Source organism: Grammomys surdaster, unplaced genomic scaffold (genome assembly GCF_004785775.1).
Source record: "Grammomys surdaster isolate TR1022 unplaced genomic scaffold, NIH_TR_1.0 100, whole genome shotgun sequence".
NCBI lineage: Eukaryota > Metazoa > Chordata > Mammalia > Rodentia > Muridae > Grammomys > Grammomys surdaster.
In genome coordinates this window covers 9,807,278-9,830,447 of record NW_021604579.1, presented here as the reverse complement: position 1 = coordinate 9,830,447, position 23,170 = coordinate 9,807,278, and the positions used below count along the sequence as shown (strand labels likewise).

At 41.2% G+C, this 23,170-nt stretch overlaps 1 protein-coding gene across 2 annotated transcripts in view; it reads right to left on the bottom strand.

Annotated features, from left to right (window-relative positions):
- The window catches only part of Osbpl9 (oxysterol binding protein like 9), a 139,840-nt gene that overhangs the window by 78,513 nt on the left and 38,157 nt on the right, over positions 1-23,170 (bottom strand). For both annotated transcript variants that reach the window (XM_028787649.1, XM_028787656.1), the window contains exon 3: positions 20,022-20,100. In XM_028787649.1, the coding sequence (XP_028643482.1) occupies positions 20,022-20,100 (79 nt within the window). The remainder of the gene's footprint in view (positions 1-20,021; positions 20,101-23,170) is intronic.

Below are 23,170 nucleotides of genomic sequence, written 5' to 3'. Positions count from 1 at the left end.
AAAAAAAAAAAACGGAAGGAAGAAAGAAAGCCAGCCAGCTAGGTGGTGGTGGCGCACGCCTTTAATCCCAGCACCCTGTCAGGGGGCAGAGGCAGGCAGATCTCTGAGTTTGGGGCCAGCCTGACCTACAGAGGGAGTTCCAGAACAGCCAGAGATATATGGAGAAACCCTGTCACAAACAAAACAAACCAAACCAACCAAACAAACAAAAACTAAAAGAAAAAAAAGACAGAAAGACAGAAAAGAGGAAAGACAGACAGACAAAGACAGAAGAAAGTTACCATAAACCAAAGTAGTAAAGAATCAGTATCTTGTAAAGGGCAAACATCTGGAGGAGAGGACTAGTATTTAGGAATGTTCTTTGCCTGGCAGTATTATAAATTCCTTAGGAGGAGTTGTGTACTGGATGACGCACTTAAGATTTGTCAGTGTGTGTGCCAAGGGTATTTGGGAACTCTATTTTCTGGTGAAATATAAGACTGTACCTAAAAGTCTTTTTAAGAGAAAAATTGAAGACCAGGGCCCACTAGCACAGTGGTTCTCAACCTGTGTGGTGTGACCCCTTTGGGGGTTGAATGACTCCCAGAGGGCACCTAAGACCATTGGAGGATGATTCATAACAAAAGCAAAATTACGGTTATAAAGTAGCAATGAAAATAATTTTATGGTTGGGGGATACCACATAAAGAACTGTATTAAAGGGTCACAGTATTAGGAAGGTTGAGAACCATTGCATAAGCCAAAGGGACTTTGATAAATTAGGTTATGTCTTGATTGGGATCTCAAAATGACTTCATTGTGGAACTAAGGATAAATCAGAATTAAAATAACTGCTTGGTCATCTGTGTGGGCCTGGAAGATCTTAATACCTGAAGTAGACTAAAGAGGCCCTGCATATTAATTAGTGACTCTGGCTAGCGAAGTGGGTGAAAGATCTCCTCTACAGGTTACTGACTTTTTCCTTCCTTCCTCCCTCTCTCCCTCCCTCCCTCCCTCCCTCCCTCCCTCCCTTCCTTCCTTTTCTGGGATGGAGTTTCTCTGTGTAGCCCTGGCTGTCCTGGAACTCACTCTGTAGACCAGGCTGGTATTGAACTCAGAGATCCACCTGTCTCTGCCTCCTGAGTGCTGGAATTAAAGGTGTGTGGCATCACTGCCCGGTACTGACTTCTATTTCTATAAACAATTTTTTTAAATATAGTCCGGCATACATGTAAATACAATCAAATATATATATGAAGGTACTTCTGCAAATGAACCCACACACAACTGAACACCAAGACTAACAGGAACTCCAGATTAGTTTATAACCAAGCAGTATTTTAAAATTTTATTTATTTTTTATTGTATTATTGTATGACCAGCATGGAAGTTAGAGGAGAATTTTGTAGTCAATTTGCTCTGCCTTTCCTGTGTTCTAAGGATTAAATTCAAGAAATGCTGAACCATCTATTTGGCTACTCATTTTATTTTTCAAATAACCAAAATGAATTCTCAAATTACAGTAAATGTTAAATATATATAATAGTCAAAATTAAGAACCTGGTGGTACACGGCGCATGCACGCACACGTGCACACACACACACACACACACACACACACACACAATTTAAAGTACAAATAAAAGAGTTAAAAAAAAAGATAAGAAAATGTAATGTGCTATGACTGGAAAAATGGGGGAGACAGAATAGATGTAAAAGGCCACTGAGGAAAGAGAGAAACAGGGACATGGGCAAGGAAAAGAGCCATCATTCCATCATTCCCAGGGGGCTTGGGTGCATTCTTAGCTCACCGAGTGTCAAAAATTTTGATAGCACCTGCAAAGGACAAGATACCCCTATTTGCTAAGAAAAATCTCATGAACAAGATTATGAAACATGTTTACAGTCAAAACACACGTCATGACTCCTAGTAACCACATACTGTATGAGTTTTTCTGACGAAATCTTACCACAATTACGAAATTACAAATCATGCTGACACTCAAGATGCCTTATCGCCTATGACCCATATGTCGTAAGAATTCCTGACCTTTCTTGACCTGTACTTTTATATAATCAGCACACCTCATCTGTAAGCCCCTATAAGGCACCTCATAAATCACTTTACATGTTTTCCTTTTCCATAGTTAAAAAATATACCAAAAAGGTTTAATCTTTTAAACATAGCTACAGTTCAAAACCTACAAAAGTCATAACACACAGCTGCTAAGAAACTTTACCTCATTTCTCTCAAGAAGTCTGAACTTCCTCTTAAGTTTGTACAGTACCCCCCAAACACACACACATGCACACACACACCCACACACCCACACAAGCGTGCTGCCTGTTTTGTAATAAACCCCAGCTTTGCTTTCTGTTGACTTGAATCAAGATCTTGACCTGACTTGGCAGAGGTTCCTAAAGGACACCCTCATCCGACCTCAGGGGTCATGGCTGGTAATTTCAAGTTGTACTGCTCATTGCTGGTGACACTACCTGGCTGAGAATTTTCAAAAATTGATGAAAGGCATCAGATTTCAGAAGCCTTCGGAATCCCAGGTAGATTATTCACTATAGACTCAAATATTTCCGCAAATACTGAAGGCATTCTCAATACTCCAGAGTAAAGTGGCTGGATAAATCATAGAGAACTATGTAGGTATATATTTTTAAATGGCTAGGAATTATTAGAATAGACTGTTAAGTAAAAAGGCCAAGTTTTTAAATTAAGGTTTTTGATTCACTTTGAACTGATTCTGTACAGGTTAGGAGATGTGGATCTACTTTCACTCTTCGACAGTGGATATCTCATTTTGTCAACACAATTTATTGAACAGCCTGTCATTTTTCAGTGTATGTTTTTGACATTTTTGCCTAGAACTAGGTGGCCAATGAGTGGTTCATGAGTAAACTTGTCATGCCAGCCCAATGACCTGGTTTGGTCCCTGAAGCCCATGATAGGAGAGAACCAACTCCTGCAATCTGTCTTGCGAGTGCAATGGGCATGCTGTGGCCACAATCCTGCCTACACTCACACATAGAGGAGGGAGAAGAGGAGAGAATCAACAAAAAAATTCTGATGGAAAATGTCAGAATAAAATGTATGAGGTAGGGGTTTGTGTGTGTGTGTGTGCGCACGTGTGTGTCTAGTCACAGGCATACCAAGTGATGCTAACTTATATTCCCTTGGTATTAAGGACATCACTGGGTCACCTGGTGAAGGTGAGAGTCAGTGGATCAGGTGATGTTAATATATCAGTGCCAGTTTCCTTACATTAGCATTTTAATGCTAATGGCTGCATTGTACATATGTGGGAAACTTACCATTTGCAGGACAATTTGCAGAAGCTGGTTTTCTCCTTCTACCATGTGAGTCTCAGGGTCAAACTCAGGTCATGTCTACCACCTTTGGTGGCAAGTGCCTTTACCCACTGAAACATCTCACCAGCCCAAGATTGAGATTTTTAAATACAATTTTTAAAATTTAAAACAAACATTATGATAAAAAAGCAAACATAACCTAAATAAATGGAAACAGCATTCATGAACACTCCCATTCTATAACATTAAATTTTAATTCAATTTCTAGATTAAATAAATGCTAATTAAATTCATAAACCATTTTTTGAGATTTGCAAAGTTGATTCTAAAACTTTTCTAGAACTGCAGAAAGTACAGAGTAACACAGACCTTTCTGAAGAGAAAGATGCCTTGTCGGAGTGTCTACACCAAATAAGAAGTCCTATGAGGTGGTCATGAAAGAATATGGGAAGTTCCCTCACTGAAGCGCCTGAAAGCTGTCCGTGCAAATAACAAACACTAAATCTACTGAGCACTTGATTTATGCAAAGAGTTCTAAAAATATTAAACAAATCCTCACAGCAACTACATGAAATAGGTATTACCTTTATTTTCTAGCACAAGGAAACAGAAAGTTTAGCCTGAACATGCTAGCACATACTAGCACACACCTCTAACCCCAGCCTTGGAAGGCTGAAGCAGGAGGATTAAGAATTTAACATCAGCCGGGCGGTGGTGGCGCACGCCTTTGATCCCAGTACTTGGGAGGCAGAGGCAGGCAGATTTCTGAGTTTGAGGCCAGCCTGGTCTACAGAGTGAGTTCCAGGACAGCCCGGGCTATAAAGAGAAACCCTGTCTTGAAAAAAAAACAAAACAAAAAAAAACAAAACAAACAAACAAACAAAAAAAAGAATTCAACTTCAGCTAGATGGTGGTAGTACACACCTTTAAACCCAGCTTGGGAGGTAAAGGCAGGAGACTCTCTGAGTTTGAAGTTAGCCTGGTCTACAGAGTGAGTTCCAGGACAGCCAGAGCTACTCACAGAGAAACTCTGTCTCAATCAGCCTTGGGACTACATATCAAATCTCTGTCTTAACAATAATATAAAACCAGAGACAGGAAAGTTCAGGGATTTTTCAACAGCAGCATCTGAATTTAGTCTCTAGGCTTCAGATAACCATGACAGTTAAATAACTCTCCTCTCATCCCCTTTTTGCTATGCAAAGCACACCACAAGAGGTGAGAACCTCCTTTTTCTAACTCAGGGGAGAGTGTATGACATAGTCAGAATGAGCCAGAAACTCTAGTCTGAAAATGGATTTAAGTCCCAACTTCACTGCTTTAGAGTGTGATCTGAGGATGGTTTTTAAATAACTCTGAATCATATCCATATATTTCATACCTCACAGGCCCACAATGAAACTATAAGGAGACAGTTGTCTGAATCCAGGCATCTCAGGGACAACTTTTCCATCTTGCTGGCAGGGTTAAACTGAGTTCACGGTTCCAGGTCCAGGAACCAATTCCTTTGATTCCTTATCACTCTGAGCTCTGGACTAAATGTCTAGGAGAATGAGTTAAGGGCCTTGAAGCCCCGTACCCTGAATAAGGTCCAGTCTCCATTGGATACTCCTTTGCTTAACCCTTAATGTCAAAATATAATTGGATAGTCCTCCAGCTCACCTAGACCCCCCCCTTCTTTTTATAGTTTCACTCTAAGTATACTGGGCAACTTGTCTTTGGGGACACAGTAAGCTCGAGCCTGTGCTGTTGTCTCTGACTCAGTTTTTGTTGCCTAATTCAAATGAAGATCTTGCTTTGCTGGATTCTTGTGGCTGCCTGGGATGTTTTGGTTTTTCGGACCCCAAAAAAATCAGGTAAAATAAGAGATACAACCACAGTGGAGACCCAATTAGGACATAGGGATCTTACCCTGCTCCCAGTTGGTTTTGATTGGTAAATAAAGTTGCCAACAGCCTATGGCTGGGCAGGGAAACAGAGGTGGAACCTTTAGGATTCTTGGGCAATAGCTGCCATGCCAGGAAAGGGGTAGTGACACACCTGAGAAGACAGGACAGAGAGACAGCATATTTGTAAGCCTGGGGAAGACTGGCCCCAGGGTACGCCCTCCCTCCTCTGGATCTAGGGCAACAACAATGGAATACATATTTTAATAAGTAATAACTCAGGAATATCGGAGGGGAGGTGTCAGCCACGTGGAGGTTTGGGAGTAGCCCAGCCATTGAGCTGTTTAAGGTATATTAAAATATAAGGCTGTGTGTGCATGCGTGTGTGTGTGTGTGTGTGTGTGTGTGTGTGTGTGTGTTTCATTCAGAAACTCAGAACGCTGAGGCAGGTAGCAAGGAACATGCTCCCCCACCACCTCCAGGTTGGTTTGAGTAGAGTTAATTGAGAACTGCAACAATACTGAGTAAATATGTTTAAAATCTATTTTAATGTCGAAACTTGTAAATGTATTCACATGTGAATACAAGTTTTCTGAAGCCGTATGTGGGAACTGTTGACATATATGTAATGTCTTACTAGATTATTTCACTGAATTCTAAATACCCAGAAAGCAGAGTTTGGCCAGTCTTATTTGTTGCTATATTGCAAGAACCTAAGCAAGATACCTTGCTTTCTACATGATTGATGGATGGATGGATGGAAGGAAGCTAAAGGATTGCATTACCCTTAGATAATTTAGTAGCTCAAAGGGAAGCTGACATGTTGAATAGTCAGAATGTTTTGATTTGTTTGTGTAATGCTAGTGGTCAACCCAAGTTCTTTATATGCTGTGCCAAAGCTTGCTCACTGAGCCAGATCCCCAGAAGCTATTTTTAGAAGCCAATAAGGTGGTATGGAAAAGAATGATCCCATGACCAAATCTAATAAGCCAGTGTATTAATATTCAGAAGGTTTAAGAATTATGGTTTTAATAAGGTTCCCTTCTAACTTACAGAAGTTAGAGGGGAAAGTAAATAAGATCTGTGTATCTTATACCTTGTGTACCTTTCAATCAAAGCAGATAGAATCCTCCGGGTTTATGGCCACACCCCACCCCCACTTTCCTAGGTCAGCTATGTACTCCCTGAGTTCTGGACTGGAATCTGGTCCACATTTTCTTGATTTTCTAACATCACCATCTCTTAGCAGCTAACCTGGTACTCACAATTATAGAACAAATGATCACTTGTCTGCTAGAATAATGCCTTTTCTCAGTTAAGTCTCCCAACCAACCTTGTCTTTGTTTGTTTCTTTGTTTTTCCCTGATGCTGTGATAAAAATGCTTTGATAAAAAGCACTTAAGGGAGAAAGGCTTTATTTTTCTCAGGATGCTAGTCACAGCAGGGAGTCAGGGCATTAGGGGCTCACATCTATCCACAAGCAGAAAGCAACGAACAAGGCATGCATGCTGTGGTTCAGTTCCCTTCCTCTGTTTTATCCAGTCTAAAATTGCAAGCCCAGGGAATGGTTCTGCCCACAGTTAAGATGGATCTTTCACTATCACTGAATGCAGCCAAGATTATCCCCCACAAGCATACCCAGAGGCCTGCCTTCCAGGACTCGCTTCTGCAATCTGTCAAATTGATAATTAACAGTAACAATCAGAAGCCTGTATAGAAGACTACCCTCTAACCCAGCACTTTGCATTTAACATATATACAGCTCATGGTTATTATTTATTGCCTACCTCTCCTGCCACTGAATACTAAGCTCCACAAGAGGAAGGTTCGTTACTTCTTGACATATTCCAACCAACTAGAAGCTCATCAGGAAACAATTGTTCAACAAAATATTTGCTGAGTGAGAACTGATAAAATCACTAATCTTATTATTACTGGGCTTTCTTTTCTTTTAATTTATTTATTTGTTTGTTTATCTATTTATTTATTGAGGCAAGGTCTCGATATGTGGCTCTGGCTGTCCTGGAACTCACTATAGAAACCAGATTGGCCTTGAACTAAGAGATCTGCCTGCCTCTGCCTCCCAAACACTGAGATTAAAGGCGTGCGCCACTATGCCCATCAAGTTAGAGTTTCTAAGAAATTATTTTTGCTTAATATCTTATTAAATCATACATAATTGGTTCCTTCAAGATATATTAATAGTTATAGCTGAAGTTTCTAAACTGTCAACATGCATGTAAATATTTACAAATGTGTTTCTCCTCCACAACGTCTGTTTTGACTATCTAAAGCAATATTGTGAGCCTCCAGAACAGAGTTAGCATTATATTAGGAACTGTTTGCTCATTCAAAGACAAGAAAAACCATGAGTTCTTTTCTATTCATTCATCAATCACATGCTTGTCAGCCAAATGATTCCTACTCAATAAAAATCCTTGATATGCAAATATATATCAACCCTTTTAGCTCCAGAGGGGACTTTCTATACTGCTTTAACATGAAGTTTTAGTAAACCACTAAAAGGGTCAGTTAGTCACTGTTCCTTAACTTTAAAAAAGCAAGACTTTAAGACACGGGAATGTAGGAACATTTAGGAAGGCTGTGGTTTTAGAGAACTGACACAGGCATTAACCAAGAAAGTGCTCTGACGGCACAGAAACTAGGAAAGGGGCGAGAGAGAGTAATGGGGAGAGAATGAGTGTGAGCATAAGAAAGGATAAAGATCCGAGCCAAGTTACAGACTTAGGAGACAGAGGAGGAGCAGCCAGTGGACTAAGGGATGGGTCTTTCCCATCACACAAATACAAGGAGAGGCAGACCAGAAAAAGAGAAGACTCAGTTAGCTTGAAAAATGCAGGTGCAGTTCTATGGTATACATCGAGAAGAGGGCTGGCAAGCCCAAGTGCTGGGCCCACGGGAATCAGAAGAGGACTGTCCGCTCTAGGCCAGCCCAGCCAAACCTTAAATAAACAAAATACAACAAAAGAATATACAAGATGAAAAACAAGATTCCTACTTATGGCTTGAAAAGCCTCTGCCATAGTCAATCCTAAAATCTGATACGCCTCAACTGTCAGAAGTGGTTTATGTTTAAAGTGTGTGCATGCACATGTGTGCATACGTGTGTGCATATATGTAATGTATGTAGGTGTATGTGTACAAGTTGTACATGGGGTGTGTGCATTTGTATGTCGGGGTCTGCATTTGTATGTGTGCATGAACATGTGTGCACATATGTGAATGTGCATATGTGTGAAGTCAGGCATCTTCCTCAATTACGCTCAACCTTATTTTTAGGCAAGTTTTCTCACTGACTTTAAGCTAGCTTTTCCCATAGGTTCTGGGAATCCAAACTCAGGTCCTTGTGCTTGTATGGCAAGTGCGTTATCCACTGAGCCATCTCGCTAGCCCTAAAAGCTAATGATACCTACCTGTAATTCCAGTACTCTGGAAGCCGAGGTCAGAGTATTTGAATTTAAGACCAGCTTGGGATACATACCAAATATCAAGTAAGCCAAAGCAGTATTTCAGGATTTATCTTTAAGAAAATAATAAAAGTTTTACTGATTTTATGAATAAGAAGTACTCAAATACACGCTATTAGGGGAAAAAAATCTCTCATGGAAAAAAATGAGAATTTATGTCTAATGCATTTTGGGATAAGAAGAGGGAGTCAGAAAAAAGAAGGTAATTTTAACGGGCTAAACCAAGTCTCAGTTCACAAGGAGAAATACAGAAGATCAGAAAGAAAGGAAAAATGTTATATTATTACTTGGATTAATAAAGGAAAGGAAAGAAAGGGGAAAAAATCAATGCCTACTTAAAAAAAAAAAATCAGGAAGGACCTAGGTATGGTGGCTCATGCCTGAATGTCCAGCACTTAGAGAGCTGAGTCAGAGGATTACCCCTGAGTACAAAGCCAGTTTGGTCTAGAGAGAGTTCCAAGTCAGCCAGACTATAGGGTGAGACATATCAATAAAAATGAAGTAATAAATAAATAAATAAATAAATAAATTTATTTCAGGAAAAAGACTAAAACAAAGCAAGTAACATGTGAAAGACGAATCAGCTACTAATTCTTTTGTTTGCTTTTGAAGTAAACAAGATCAATTAGATGAGACGGAACAAAGTAACAGAATCCTACAAGAAATTATAATAATTGATGTGTGCTACTTTAAATAGATATTCTTTAGAAACTGCAGGTAGAGGAGCTTTTGTACTTAAAAAGAGAAGTGTGCACATGTTTCTGTGAGTAGAGTAGCAGGAAGGCATTTCTGAATTTTCAAGTATAACATTCCATCTGAAGGTTTCATTCTGGCTCCAGTTTCTCCAAGGAATTCTGCTCAGGGCAAAGAACAGCAAGCCACTTCCTTTCTCTTCTATATTTAGCTCTAAGCTGTTAATACAATATCTTTGCCTTTCCTTCAGAAAGGATACACTTCTAGATCAAGACTGTAGTTATAATAACCCTGCATGTCCCACAAGCTTCAGCCCCATCTTCTAAAAGACAATCTAGACACAGCAAAATGTCATTGATTCAGCACTCACGACAACACAGGGTTTATGTTTATGCCAGATCACTATGCTTAATCCACTATGAACATCTCAGGCTCCACTTTAGCTCTCTTAGGAAATCCAAGCTTCTGAATAGAACTAAAGAAGATATGTTGGGGTTTTTCCCCTCAAACACTTTGAACTGTTCCCTCTGCTGGCGTAAGAAGAGAACTGCAGCATGACCAGAACTGAAAGAAGATGGAGCACAGTACAGGTGAATGTCTGACTCCCTGGTCATTAACTCCTTTCAGGGGACATTCCCATGCATCCTGTGGCTAGGCTTCACAGCCTCCCTAACAGTTGGTGATGGATCTGAGCATGCCTTGTGATGTGACTCACTACCATCTCTTCTGACCAATGTCCCAGTTAACCTTGCCTCAGTGGGCCCAGGCAGTGTTGACGACCTCTGCTTGGATGTACACTGAGCACAGGAGAACCCTGGTGATACTGACTACCATGAAACAGTGATAGTACTGCAATGGAAGAAAGCAACACGGATACAAAAAGGCTCCAGTATGATAAAATGTAAGTCAGAGTGACCGATGCAGGATCACAAGAAAGTAAGGCACTGAACAGCACTGTATAATGAGAATTGCAAATATAAATCTAGGTCCTGTTACTTCCTGCATGTGTGGCCATAAATACAAATTTATACAAGCCTCAAGCTCTCCCCTATATGGTAAGGATAAAACTATCTATCTCATTAGTGTGGGTGTGGTCCCTGCAAAGGACCAGCATGATATTAAACTGGCCCTTAGTGGCTGGTTCTCTTCACTACGAGTCCTTTTTTTATTCAACAGAGTCACTTTTGCTGTGTATTATAATCATCTTCTAGAGAAAAAAAAGACACTTACACATCCCTGCCCACTGATATCACCTGCATGCAAGAGCTCAGGTCAATAACAGCCTTTTACATGACAAAACACTCAACTCCACCAACTAGGCAGTTGCCTGAAGATGTCCTCAAAGCAGCTAGCAGCCTAGCCAAACAGAGATCTTTATAATTCATTTGAATTTGGGATCTTCCCAAATATCCATCGAATTGTCTTAAGGTCCTGTTACTTTAATATAAGAAGGTGTGGGCTGAGGATGAAGCTCAGCTGGTAGAGTGCTTGCCTCACATGCACAAAGCCTTGGGGCCAATTCCCAGCGCTGCACAAACCAGGTACAGTAGTGCATGAAGAAGTATAAGAGGACCAGAAGTTCTCAGTCATCCTTAGCCAGCAAGCTCGAGGCAAGCCTAGGGTAAGTGAGAACCTGACACACACACACACACACACACACACACACACACACACACAGCAAGTTATATTATACAGAATATAACTGTAGTTCATATCATACACTGACAGTATATGTAGAGTATATTAGTAAGAGAATCATGGTCATGAAAATAAACGTTCATACCCTGCATAAGAGTTTAACAAAGGCTGAAAAGGAACCTTAGCAATCAGAAATTTAAAAGCAAGGATCAGTGCATTCCACGCATTGTCAGAATTGCCAAAGTTTTAACTCCTTTAACCCATAATATGAAAAATATCAAAAGCTGTGCAACCAAGAAGTTGCTGCTGGGATGAGGATTTGACATTGAATTTCTTAATCAAATTCCGCTGTGTTTGCCCTCTTTCACACTGCAAAGCAAGTTCCTTGTGTTACAGTATACACTCAGGTACTTGTTGACATCACAAAAATAAATTAATTTAAAAATGAGTGGATAAGCCAGGCAGTGGTGGCTCACACCTTTGATCCCAGCTCTCTGGGGGCAGAGAGGCAGGTGGATCTCTGAGTTCAAGCCCAGCCTGGTCTATAGAGTGAGTTCCAGGAGAACCAGGGCTATATAGATAAACCCTGTCTCCAGAAACCAAAAACCAACCCAGAACAAAACTGGATGAAGTAAACTGAACACTAGAATTTTCTACAACTGTCTAACTACTTGCAGGAACATTCCTTTCATTATGAATCCTTACTCACTCTCTACATCAGCATACACCAAGCAATGTGCCCCAAACTGAAAAGACTGCTTACTAAGATTCACAGGTCTCCTCCCAAGGTTATATAAGTAACACTTGCTTGAGACAGAAGACTGAAGACTGCCTGCAGGGAGCTCTAGAAACCAAAGCTTCCAAGAGTCACCGCCCATGCTGGGGTGTGGCTTTCCACAACACAGCTGCCCTTCAGTTGTCTGTGCCCCTGAAGTAACCCAAATAAAACCTGACTCCCACTTATTGCTCTACCATGCCCTCTACAGCATGGTGCACTAATCATGCCTTTGAAACCGTGAGCTGAGTAAGAATTCTCCCCTTTAAGTTGTATCCATCAGGTATCTCATCATGGCTACACAGAAGTTACTACTAGTCATAGGAAAAGTTGTTCTTAAACATACAGGACTCAAGGCTCAAGGAAATGGCATCGTTCTTCCCTTCAGGCAGAAGAACTGGAGTGATAATTAGTGTCATCTTTCCAATACTCTCCTTAGAGTGTCACATTGGAAATTTATGCCAGGCAGTGGTGGCACACGCCTTTAATCCCAGCACTTGGGAGGCAGAGGCAGGCGGATTTCTGAGTTCGAGGCCAGCCTGGTCTACAGAGTGAGTTCCAGGACAGCCAGGACTACACAGAGAAACCCTGTCTCAAAAAAACCAAAAAAAAAAAAAAAAGAAAGAAAGAAAGAAAAGAAAAAAAAAGAAAATTTATATTAGCAATTAAGAATAATGAATTGTGGAACAGAATGTAATTCACTAACAAAAATAAAAATGGATCAGAGAGGTAGGTCTAACTGGCTACTCACTATACTGGAGTCCATAATTAAACTTGGGAAGAGTATAATTTCAAATATCTAGGGAGGATTGAGAGTAGAAAACAAATTAAGAAGAACATAGGTACACTAGTGAGATTCAATCCTCCCACAGCAATATTAACAAACTCCCAACACAGGAACACAGCTCTACCCATCCCACACAAACATCCCGAGCTCACTGAAATTATACCAGCTAATTACAAAATTAATTATAGCTGATTTACTTCCTTTACATGAAATGTGTAACTTTTTGTACTGGAAACATTACCACGTAAAAACCAGAAACATAACACAACAAAGGAAACGTCTTAAATCAATACAAGACACTGGCATCTGTTTGTGGTGATAATGCTGAGGTGACATTGCTCTCAAAGCAGAAGACACTCAAGCCTATAACCATACCTTAGTCTAAAAACTTACTGTCTATTCAAAACATCTTGACCATGAAGATGTGTGCTAAGTTGATTGATATTAATGCAGTGGAAGCATCAATGATATACTTGATCAACAGGACTTTTAAAAATTACTTTCCTTCAGTACTGAGCACTAGGTTGCACTTTAGTAAATAGTCAAGCCTTAATGGACTGAGCTGAAAACAGTGGTTTATCAGACAGACAGCTTCTTCCACTGAAACTTACATGGCTCTAAATTAGGCTTCTTTTCAATGCTTAAAAGTGGTATATTTTATCTCAGGAAACTCATGTCACTATAAAATATTCCAGATAAATTTAATTAAAGTTTGCACTGTTTAATAGATTTCCACCATAAAGCCCCCCCCCCCCCTGTTTTGAGATAGGGCCTAACTATGTAACTTAATCTGTCTTCAAACTTACAATCCTGCCACCGTGCCTTAGATGCATAGTCTTCATCTTTTAAAAAAAATTAATAATTTTCTACAGATCAGGTTTGCCCATAATGTATATGGTCTAATTTGTATTGAATCTATGTATGATCAAAGCCAAGTCAGTTGACACTACACCTCACTCATCTATACATTGAGGACGACTCTAAGGTTGCTGCAAAAGTAAACTTGCATATAAGTACAGCTGCTTATCCAGACTCTGGATCTCAAACTTTCAAGTGTATTACAATCACTGGAGAGGACACATTCCAGAGCTGCTGATTCATAAGGGCAAGAGATGCTGTCCTAGCACACTCCCCCATGGTGCTGAAGCTCTGTCTGCAAACACACTTTAAGAACCACTGACCTGCTGGGCAGTGGTGGTGCATGTCTTTAAGCCCAGCACTTGGGAGGCAGAGGCAGACAGATTTCTGAGTTCGAGGCCAGCATGGTCTACAGAGCGAGTTCCAGGACAGCCAGGGCTACACAGAGAAACCCTGTCTCGAAAAAAAAAAACCAAAAAAAAAAAAAAAAACCAAAAACAAAAAACAAAAACAAAAAACAAACAAACAAAAAAAAACCCACCAAAACAACAACAAAAAAGAACCACTGACCTACATGGAGCTAAGCACAATCCTGGCTCTACCACTTGGGCTTCCTGAAACCCACTTTCTCCAACTCTAAAACAAGAAGGGAAGTTATCAATGATTGTGGGTTTAGCACTTACATAAGTAACATTCACAGTGGGTGGAACAGTGTCTGGTTCCTATCAGTTACTCAGGAGCAATCTGATAGCTGTGATAGCTGCACGACCATCATCCACTGCTACTGCTTCTGAGTAATGGAACAAGAGGAACACTGAGGGCACGGTATTTTGCAGTTGCATTAAATTGCATTGTTATTTAAAGGTACTCCTACTTTACATTAATTCCTTCTTAATAAGATGATAGTTCACTATAGACTAGGTGACCAGTGTCTAAAGTAACAGCTCTCAAGAGCAAGTGCTAGGTAGGGGATACAAGAGAGCTTGCCTAGTGTGCATGAAGCCCTTGGTTTGATCCTCAGCATCTCAGAAACCAGACAAGGTAATGCACACCTGTAATTCCAGCACTCAGGATGTAGAGGCAGGAGGATCAGAAGTTCTGGCCATAGATCAAGTTCTGGGCCAGATAAGAATTTATAAGAACCTGTCTTAAAAGACAAAGGTACTGAGTATTGTGTTCAATTTTCATTTCTGCTTTACATTAGCGGTGTATAGCCCATTGTTTCCTTAACAACAAGATGAAAATAGCACTAGAAACTATTTTGTAAAGCTTTGAGCTGCATGATTTAGCACAGGTAGACTTCCAAATGCCTTGCATAAAATAAACATTCAACAAATGATTGCTATTATTAGCATCCCAATATCCAAAAGGTTAAATATCATTCCATACATTAAATCATCAAAGATACAATTTCATAAGCCAAGCATAGTAGCTCACCCTGCAATCCCAGCACCTGGAAAGCTCAGGCGGGAAGTAAGTCATTCAAGGTCACTCTCAGCCCTGTTTTGAAGCCAGTCTTGTCTCAAAATGAAGACCAAAACCAAACAAACAAATAAGCAAACAAACGACAACAACAAAAAACCCCAGCTTATTGCAATGTAAATTCAAACAACTGGACTTTTCCTAATCATTAAGGTGAGCAATAAACCATCTTGTCTTCTATTAGTATGAGCCATATGAAATGCTGATATGAAACTACTTTTGATCTATAAAAATAGTAACTTCAGATGATTAGTTTCTGGGCTGGAAAGATGCCTCAATCAGGTAAGTGCTTGCTGTACAAGCATGAAAGCATAAAGACCAGCCCCAGCACTACTGAAGCTGAGACAGGCAGTTCTCCTGGGCTTGCTAGCCTGGCCACCAGACTAGCCAATGTGTGAGCACCAAGTGAGGGACCCTGCCTCAAAAAAGTAAGGTAGAAGGCACCTCTGACCTCCACACATAAGCGAGCACACACGCACATGCACATACATGCTCATAGACACAGACACAATTGCATCTCCGTCCTAACTGCTGTGATTGCTCCTCCCAGCCTGATGACAGTCCATCCTAGTCTGATTGAATGTTTGACCATCAGTTCTTTGCTTGCGGAGATCTTCTAGACAGACAATAGATATTACTGCCATGGTTTTAACCAAAGATTGAAAATCCAAAGGCTTTATTTAGCTCACAAAGGTACACTGTTTAGCCAAAACTTAAAAAAAAAAAAAAGAGTTTTAAAACTTGGAAATTTTACACACCCATTTCCCACTGAGTTAAGAAAAACTAAATCTGACTTCTCTTGGAAAGAAGTGGAAAATGTGGCCATGTTCAGCAAGCCTTCCCAAAAGCTTTAACCATCTGGGCTGAGGACAGCAGTTTCCCCTTTCCACACTGGTGGTCTTTATTATTATCCTTACATCTTATTTCATGTTGAATGTATATGATGTATCTGTGTGCACGTGCATATGTGTGCCACAGCACAGATGCAGAGGTCAGAGGGCAACCTTTGGGAGTCTGTTCTCTCCTTCCATCATGCAGATTCCAGGAGTTGAACTCTGATCATCAGCCATACAGACTTGAAACTGCTAGTCTTTGTCTAGCTTTAATCCTACCTGGTCATTCAGACTTTAGGCTTCTAGTTCAACTAAACAACAGAGTGCTCTCTCTTCATTTTCACTTAAGCTCAGCCTCACTTCCCACCATCTCTGTGTCTCCAAAGTAAATTCCTGTTCTGGGCTGTTTTAGATGTGACAATGTTCAACTATAAACCAAACAAAAGAACATTGCTATTAAATTCTCCTCCAACCAGTCACCAATTCCCACTGATTTACTCACTACACATGTCCAATCTGTTCCTCTTTGCTTTCCCTATTGCCAGTACTTCGGTCTGCTCAGGGTCCATCACCAGCCACAGCTATTTCACCAAGATAACTGTCCATTCTCCTAGCCAAAAGCAATGCCTGCAGCTGTGCTGTAGGTCCCATTGGTTCAGGTCCCACTGGCTCTTGCCTTCTCAGAAGGCTGATCCAACTAGCCCCCAACACACACACACACACACACACACACACACACCACATCCTCACCCCTTGCCCCTCCTCTAGCATTATCAGCTCTTCCTCTCCGTGGAATCACTGCTGACAACATAGAAACACACCATCACTGTTCCATTTGTCCTTACACACAATTAAAATCTCCCCAAACTCCTGAGGCCTGCAATCCCCTCTTCTGCTTCTGATCTGTTCAGTAGACTTTGAAGCACTCTGTCCTGATTTATAGCTGCTCTTCTCAAGGTTTAAGAAGTCCTCATGAATAACTCCATCACATCATTTCTTAGTGCTTTCTTCCCTGGTCTGTCATCAGTGTCTGGCAAGCTCTGATCCTTCTCCCTCCTAGAAGCACTGTTTCCAGGCTCCATTTGCTTTTCGTCTCCTTTGGTCATCAGTCTCCTTTGCTGATTCTACCTCATCTTGAAGCCTCTAAAGTACATGTTCAAGGGCCTACAGCTCAGTTTTTTTACTTTCTTTCTATTCTTATTCCCAAATTCTCAAGGTCATAAACACTGTCTCTGTGCCAATGAGCCCCACATTTATTTTTCTAACTTGAAATTTTCCCTGCATGCCATATACAAACTATGAATTCAGCATCTCCAGTAAGTTCTCCAAACTGTTGTTCCTAGAACCATCCACTTCAGTTAATGGCAATTCCTTTTTTTTTTTTACCCCAATACTCTTGTATCAACCTGAACTTGCCTTTCTGTTATGTGCTACAACTCAACGTTCAAAATAAATACAACACCATTGAACAGAATATGATTTACCCGTACAAAAGTAACTAAGCTATACAATGATATGGATGGGCTAGAAAACACTGTTTTGAGCTAAAATGAAGACAATAACATACATGATATGATTCCATTTGTGTGACGTCCCCTAACGGGCATGCTCACCTCTACTGACAGAAGGCAGATCAGTGATTGCCTGGCCCAGGGCTTAGGAGGGGGCATCAGAAAGGAAACAATCTTTTGGAGTGGCAGAAATGTTCCATATGTTGATTGTGGTGGCAGCTATATACAAGTAGGCTGACCAAAACTGAATCATGTAAAACATATATTTTTAAATATTTTAATCTGAAGGTCTTTTGAAAATTTTTCACTTATATTACTATAACTACTACTGCCGTTATTATTATCATCATGTGCTTCAGTGTGTGTGAAACAGGCATGCACATATGATGGAGGGAGTTCACAAATGCCACAGCACGTGAAAGGAGATCAGAGGACCCGTTATGCAGTTGGTTCTCTCCGCCATCTTTAACTGGGTCCCAGGGATCGAGGTCACCACACTTTTGCAGCAGGAGCTTTCACCCACTGAGTCCTCCACTCATCAGCCCCTCAGACACGCATTTTATTTCATATTAATTATACTCTACTAAAGCTGATTAATCTGACCACTGTTTGCTCCTTCACTGCTACCCCGCTGGTGCCATATGAACACTATCACGCTCTCATTTCTTGTCTACAACAAGCTCCTAAACGGTTTCCTAGGTCTGTGCCCCTCCACATCTTATTCTCAAGACAGTGGCCAGAGCAACCCCGTAAAATAGGAATCTCATCATGTCACTCTCTGATCAAAACTTCCTAATAGGCTTTCATGGCAATAACATTCTTTTTTATTTTTTGGCAACAAGGTCTCTGTAGCCCAAGCAGGCCTCAAAGTTATTATGTAGCCCCTGGGTTCTATCTCAGCACAAGAAAAATATAACACTCAGACATGTCATAATAATATGTATGAACCTAGATTTGCTTTCAGTTCTTATCAGCAATTGAAGGTTTAAAAACAGAATATTATAAAATGTAAGTTCTATCAAACATTGAATGTGTTTTGTATTAAATTTGTAGACCTTCTTCTAAGCAAGTATCTCTAAGTCTGAAGTAATTTTCCTAATCACCTAAATAAAGGAACAGTTTAAGTTTTTTGAATAAGTTCATGCTATGTAACACCCCACAAACGCTACAGTAGAAAACAAACAACCTGACATTCTGGAAACTTAAGAGCTCATTTTGAAAATTCCTTTTTATTTTTATCATTTAAATAATGTCTTGTTTTATCAGCAAGCCACATAAATACAAAAACGCTAAAGAGATCAGTTTGACATAAATAGTTTAAGGTAAGAGATCCAAGTCTGTCCTTCCACCAAGCAAACAAAGCTTCTGGAGCCCGGAGGGGCCTCCCCAGCAACTGCAGAACCCTGTGCTGCAGCCCCTGCATCCTGCATGCAGCTCCTACTAGAACTGCAGTGAAGTATTCAACTACACTCAAGTGAAGAGTCCCAGCTACCTGTATTGGCTTATGAACAGCATTGCTGTTTTGTAATATGATTAAAATATTTTATGACGTTTAATGGAGTGGAAATTTCCAGGGGAACACCATTATTTAAGAAATTCTAAACAAATAGTATTCTCAAAGACAGTATGTTAAGGATAAGCATGACGACACATTAGAAATCCCACTGCTGAGGACATGGGCCTGTCATTATTGTTCATAGGCAGCATCTTTCACTTCTATGTGTCGATCTCTTACACAAGACAATGAAAACAAACAACTGCAATATATTGTCCTAGTGTAGGACAACAGGGACCTAAGCACCTTCACATAGCACATACAGCCACCAGCAGACCTCATAACAAAACATTTTTAAGCTGTAAACTGTACTTGGTATTCATTCACCTTGTTCTATCTGGCAATCATAACAGTGATCACACATACGGGTTCAGAGAAAGTGCTAACATCTCCAAATAGTCTCATTTCTAAGTTTCCTGGATTGCTTTAAACCTAAAATAGACGTTATTCTGGATAGAAAAGACAACAGAACACTAGTACCAAAACTAATAGGCACTCCTAACAGATGACAGGTCCTTAGGAGCAGACCACTAAAATCAGCTTTTATTTGTTGGTTTAGAGCTTTCGAAGCAGGATGAAATGAGAGTGACCATACAGGACCTTACCCCTTGTACCGGTGAGCCATAGCATGCAATGCCGAAACATAGCAGTGGCAGATGGCACTGGAGTTATTAACTACAGAAAGGATAATAGCAGAGCAATGATGGCTGGCAGACAAGACACAGAAATGCAGATGGAAGGAATGCAAACGTGGAGTTCTTGAAGCAGAGCAAAACCTTTCAGGCAAAGGTTGCCTCTAGCTTCAGTTGAATTTACATTTTGAGCTTCACACGGACAAACACTGCAGCCTTCACAATCAGTCCTTAGACTCTTCATGCAGAAGCAGAACCACACTCCTCGATAAAGAACATCAGCAACCTTCTGTAAGCACAAGCCAGCAGCAGCAGCAGCCCATTACTCTCGCTTTTTCACTGATTTTTATCCTTTAAATTTTTAATCTCCAATCGCGGCCAGATCCACAGTCGCTTCAAATTAATGTGCATCCACTGCAGATACAAATCCCTGCCTAACCTGCAGTACCACTTCATCCAGAAGGTTCCTGTGCACTCGTTCATGCAGGATCCTTTGCAAAACCATTCAAGTCATTCAGCAAGCAACCCACGAGAGAAGGAAAGCAGGTGGACTCTGAGGAGAGCACCTCTCTTTTCCGCTCACCCTGGAAGTGGAAGGTTTTCTGATCAACAGTGATTGTGAAGGTGCTGTCGTCCTCGTCGTCTATACCAATCACAGCTCCCTGTGAGACAAAGAGCAAAATCCCAATAAGGCAAACAATGACATCAGCAATATTCACTACTGCTACAGCCCTGGAATACCCGGTGCGCTGAGGACACTGGAAGCAGGCTAGACGGAGCAGAGAAATCTGAGAACCTTGTTTTGCCTGAGGAGGAAGAACTACAGGAGAAGGGCTGGCAGGGCACTGTAGCTGCCGGCTCCAAGACTTTCTATGCCTTGCATAAGGGACACGGATGCAGAGGGAGGGAACAAACAAGCTGAATGTGGAATCTGTTTAACAGCCAGCCACCGAGCCCTTCTGAGCTTTAAATTGCTCTCTAAAGCGGGAACCTACACCGCCCCAGGTTGTTGTGCAGTGCGATGATGGCAGGTGCTCTGCATCGGGCTGCCTCTGTGCTGCGCTTGTTAGTGCAGAAACACCAGCTGACATTAGCTCCAAAACACTGTCCAACAACCAGATGCTCCCACAGCTACTCGTGCTGCTGTGGGCGCCAGAGTTTTCACACTGTTACTGTTTGCGCCTATGTCTGCCTCCTCCCACTAAACTGCTGTGAGGTTTTAGGTACTTGGGACAGTTTTCTCTTATTGTGACACACGGCACTCAAGTGTATGTAGTGCATGGTTTCTAATAGAAAACATGATTCTCAGACTGCAGCAAGAGGGCAAGAAGCTACACTGGCTGGCTGTTTCAGAAACTTTTGACTTTTTTTTTTTAATATCCAAACATGGGAATTAATGGGGTGGGGGGAGCTACACAAAATCAAGGTCCACTAGGCAACGTTCTCAAGGAATCAATAGCTTGCATATCCCAGAGGAGCTAGAGAACATGCCGGCCATACTGCAGGAGCATACTACTCTCACACAGTCCATTCAATACCTTGAAAGTAAAAGCCAAAAGACTGGAGAAGAAACCAAAACCCTTATCACAGTAGGATAACTATTCTTATCCTAAAAATACTAATAGAGCCAAAGATTTATTTACTCCTTCCCAGAAACTATACAGAAAAAAAAAAAAAAACCTCACCTCGATGTAAGTTCTATACACTTGACTTATTCTTCAGTTTCAGAATGGATAAGAAATCTTGTCCCCACTCTTAGTAAGAAAATGTCTACATACTTAGTCTAGTCCCAACAGGAAGCTCACAGCTGGACCAGGACTGGCTGTCACTTGCATGGCACCTCCTAGTCCAGCATGGTGAGAACAGAAGACCCCACCACCACCACCACCACCACCACCACCAGAGCAGTCATTCTGGTTAACTTCATTTTGTGGTTAGCTGGGCTAATCTCATGAAATTCTGATAAATCAAACATTCCCTGAGTCCAAAAACTCAATAACCAAGGACAAGAATGTTGCTAGATGTAGCTCTGAAACAGGCATCCGTGGTCCTTGCCTTTAAGGCCCTTCTGTCCCAGAAGGGCGATGATAAAGAGAAGAGTACAGCATGCTACCAAGAGTGCTCTCTACCTGGAGGAACCTTGGAAACATCAAAGAAGCTTGTCACTAAGGAAATAACCACATGGACAAACACACAGATGGAAAAAAGCCTAGCAGTCCCTTGAGGGCAGGGTGAATAGGGACTGAATGCTATAAGTAGGGGCAGGGAGGCTGTTTTGGAGACAAGGAGTTACTGTCTTGCCCAGAAGGCCTTAAACTCCTGGGCTCACATAATTCTTGTGTCTCAGTCTTCCACTGGAATCACAGCCACATACCACTATACCTGGCTGGCATTTACAGTGATAAAAAAAAAAAACATTTTAAAATTGGCCATACTATTATGTTGGCTATACTACAAATATACCAAAAAACATTAATCTCATACGTTAAGTCAATATACTGTATAATATGTGAGTTTTCTTTTCTTTTATACAGGTTCTCATATAGCTCAAGTTTACCTAATTCTATGTAGCCAAGGACGACGTTGAACTCCTCCTGATCTTTGAGTGCTGGGATTAAGAATATGCATCATCACCTGACTTACTTATTCTTCAGTTTCAGAATGGATAAGAAATTTTGTCTCCATTTTTAATAAGGAAATGACTACAAATTTAGTCTAGTCCCAACAGGAAGCTCACAGCTGGACCAGGATTGTCTTGATTTATATGATGCTGGGGATCCAGACCAGGGCATCACACATGCCACACTCTACTGAACCACAGCTCCAGGCCAGTATGTAAATTAGAACTCAGCCAAGCTGTAATAGAACAACCCTCTCCTAAGCGCAAGTTCCTTCTTTCTTTTGGCTTCCTTTTTCCTTCCTTCCCTCTCTCCCTCCCTCCCTCCATCCCTCCCTCCCTCCCTCCCTCCCTTCCTTTAAGATACATTGGTGTTTTGCCTGCATGTATGTCTGTGTGACAGTGTCAGATCCCCAATAACAATTACAGACAGTTGTGAGCTACCATGTGGTTGCTGGGAATTGAACCTGGGTCCTCTGGAAGAGCAGCCAGTGCTCTTAACCAGTGAGCCATCTCTCCCGTCCCTCTTTTGTGTTTCTTAATCTAAGTTTGTCCATTTTCTAATCACCCAAGACAGGCATCACAAGGGCTACACAGATGTCCCCTTGTCCCCTCACTGGACTCCAAATCTGTTCATTTGAAACTATCAACTTTGTTGTTTTCTCCTTTGGTGCTGTGATTTAAGCTAGGGCCTCACCCCTGCTTGGTGAACTTCCACCGAGCCATCTCCTCCCAGAGCTGGTAATCTAAGTTCACGATCTCCACAGCTACCACATAATGGAAGCCTCCACAAATTTCTTGCTCACTAATGCAATCTGTCTTCAGTCTGGTCACCTTCTAAACCAGTCTCTGTTATTGCCAGAGAAGTATTTTCTAAAGCGCAAACTCTAGAAGACTGAACTTTTAAAAGCCTACCTTGGCTTTCCATAAACTAATAAAGTCAACTTTACATCTTAATGCCATTCAGGACTGCCCAGATTTGGTTCACTGTCATGCTTCTGCCACACACCGACTCCCTACAAAGAGACCCTGCATGTATTCACCCCCTTTCCAATAGACCCTGCATGTACTCACCCCTACCCTACAGAGAGACCCTGCATGTACTCACCCCTCCC